Raw genomic sequence first — 3,012 nt, 5'->3', positions numbered from 1 at the left:
TACGAAATACAATTTCCCTACATCTACTTTCTTATTTTTCTTGATTTCCATCTTGTTTCTTGATTGATCTCCAGCATCCTAGCCAACAATTTTATATTAATATATATAATTTAATATTTATATAAATTACAAAGTACAGTATAAAAGTTTCATTCATATTTCAATTTAAAACATTTTGATATTTATATTTAAATAAATATTGTTAACTGTTTGTTTATGTGAAATAATTTTTTTTTTAACATTGTTTCATTTTAATATAAATTGTTTTGTAATTATTTTATATTTGTATAAATATCTATCATTATTTCATATTTTATACGTCATATAAATAAAGAGTTCACTATATTCAAACATATATACTCCATCCGTTCACAAAAATAGTCTTATTTGTGGACGACACTGATTTTGATGAGAAATTTGGTAAAGTAAGAGAGATATGATAGAAAAATAAGTAAAGTTAGAGAGATATTAAAAAAGGTAGATAAAGTATGGCAGAGAGAAGGAAAGTGAGTAAAGTATAATATAGAGACGTTCCATTTATAGAAATATGATTATTTTTTCGTGAACGGATGGCGTAATATGCTCCATCCGTTCTTAATAATTTGTCACCATTTGACTTGGTAAGAGTTTTAAGAAATATAATAGAAAGTAGGTTAATGACTTGTGATTCCTACTTTTGTATACTAGTGTTACAATAAAATGTGAATGGGAATATGTTAGTAGAATGTGGAATCAACTATCAGAAATGGTACTCCCTTGTCTGCGAATAGGAGTCTCGTTTTTTTCATTTTAGTCCGTCTGCGAATAGAAGTCCCGGTTCACTTTTACCATAAATGATAATAGCGTCTCACCTTCTATTAACTCATTCCACTCACATTTTATTTAAAACTAATATATACAAGTGAGACTCATATTCTATTCACTTTTTTCCACCTACTTTTTTTTAACATTTCTTAAAACCGTGTCCACCTATGAATAGGATTTCTAATGGCATACGGAGGGAGTAAAAGTGAAGGACGACAAATTTGCAGGATGTATTAAAGTGGGAGGAGAGAGTATTAGATTGAATTATGAATGAAATTTAGTCCAATTTTATATGCACATGAAAATAAACATACAGGTGAATATATAATTGGCCTGTTTAGCCATGAGACTGCACCGATTTACCGTATTGTTTAAATTCAAAATAGCTTTACGGCTTTACCTGATAAATGAAAATGATGAGTAATAAACGGAAATTAGAAAATGCATGGAATACGCACGTATAATTCGAATATTAATCGTCCACAAATTAACCAATGTCCACGACTCCACGTAGTGATACAATATTATCTTAGGTGCGTGTGTAGATGATCAGGCTGCCACGTGTAAAGGTGAAAGTGAAATGAACGAATGAGATACGATCACTTGCTGAGCAAGAAGGCCAATAAATAGACGGTTAATTACCACTGTGAAACAGGACAGCAGCTGTTGCAATGACGGAGATGTACACCGTCCCCTGCGACTCCCACCGCGTCCGCACCACCGTGACCTCCGAGCCCTCCGTCGTGCGCCGATGGGTCCACGCCATCCGCCACCGCTACAGCTTCCACCGCCACAGCGGTCGTCTTGTGGCGGGCCTGGGCGTCCAGTGGGTCCCCGGCTCCGCCTACGCCGCCACACTCCAGCTCTGCGTGGGCTCCAACTGCCTCATCTTCCAGCTCAGCCACGCCCACCGCTGCCCCGCCGTGCTCCGCCGCTTCCTCCTCGACCCCGACGTCATCCGCGTGGGGCTCTGGAACCACAGCGACGAGGCCATGCTGATGCGCTCGGAGCACGCGCTCCAGGTGCGGCAGCTGCTGGATGTGCGGAATGCGGCGCGCGATCTGAGGGGGTGCCGCCTCGGGGCGTCGATGGGGGAGCTGGCGGAGGAGATTTTGGGGATTTACGGGATGGAGAAGGATAATGAGGTGGGAAGGAGCGACTGGGAGGATGAGGATCTCACGTGGGAGCAGGTCGAGTATGCTTGCCATGATGTTTTTCTTTCCTTTTTGATGGCTCTCAAACTCAGCGTTTGGGACTGGGAAGCTCATCATGGATCTGTCGTCTTTTCATTTTGATTTCGGAGTGGATTTTCATTTTGTGGATTTTGGTTAATGAACTTGTAAGTATTTCATCAAATGCTTCATATCCTTCCTATTATGGTAAAAAACGCACAATATTTTGGATAAACTCCTTTTTTTGTATTCTCATCTTTATTGTGGTGTATGTGGGATACGTATATTATGTTATGAATGTAATGGTGCGACATAGAATAACTACTATGTGTAGTGGTTTGTGTTACAAAAATTTTATGGTGAAAATTAAAAATATGAAAATCACTGTATTTGAAAATTAAAATTTTATTAGTGGATGATGGCATGTTTTGCTTGGGATTACTAATTTTTTTGTTTAATAGTGTATGTAAGATTAGAAATACTATAGGATATGGAGTATTTTTAAAAACTAACTTAATATAGTTTGGGATTAATTTTTGGATCATGCATGGCCTAATAAATGCAGAGAATATGAATAGTACTCTGTTAAAACAGTTAAACAGAGGCTTAGTGATCAAGATGCTGCCACGTGTAAAGGTTACCCCAAATAAACGGTTGAGAGGTTCTCTTCTGCAGCATGCCATAGTTGCAGACTTTCAGCTGTTGCACATAACTAGACAGGGAGGATAACCCGCTGACAGTTTCTCCACCAAAATTTGCTGCCGCCACGGCCGTCACTCTCCAGTTCAAGTCAGTTCCCCGATCGTTCAATTTTCATCCTCAATATTAATTCAATCTAAGAATCCAAAAATAGTCATTTATTAATAATAACCCAACCATCCTACTCCCGCTATTTCATAATAGTAGAGGTATATACTTAGATTAAGAAAAAGATGTGTAATGTAAGGAGTAGTATTAGATAAAAGAATTGAGTAATAACGTAGGAGAGAGTAAAAAACGGAGAGAGTAAAGTAATAGAGAGATTAAGAAAAAGACG

General features: G+C 37.9%; 1 protein-coding gene across 1 annotated transcript; it reads left to right on the top strand.

The window, feature by feature from the left end:
* Window positions 1–1,477: 1,477 nt before the first annotated feature.
* Window positions 1,478–2,155, top strand: LOC125191973 (exonuclease 3'-5' domain-containing protein 2-like). The gene has a single exon (XM_048089416.1). The coding sequence runs from the start codon at window positions 1,485–1,487 to the stop codon at window positions 2,097–2,099; it is 615 nt and encodes a 204-aa protein (XP_047945373.1). The 5' UTR covers window positions 1,478–1,484; the 3' UTR covers window positions 2,100–2,155.
* The last annotated feature ends 857 nt before the right edge of the window (window positions 2,156–3,012 follow it).

The sequence above is a fragment of the Salvia hispanica genome, chromosome 6 (genome assembly GCF_023119035.1).
Source record: "Salvia hispanica cultivar TCC Black 2014 chromosome 6, UniMelb_Shisp_WGS_1.0, whole genome shotgun sequence".
Classification (NCBI taxonomy): Eukaryota; Viridiplantae; Streptophyta; class Magnoliopsida; order Lamiales; family Lamiaceae; genus Salvia; species Salvia hispanica.
This window is presented reverse-complemented; position numbering and strand designations above follow the sequence as displayed.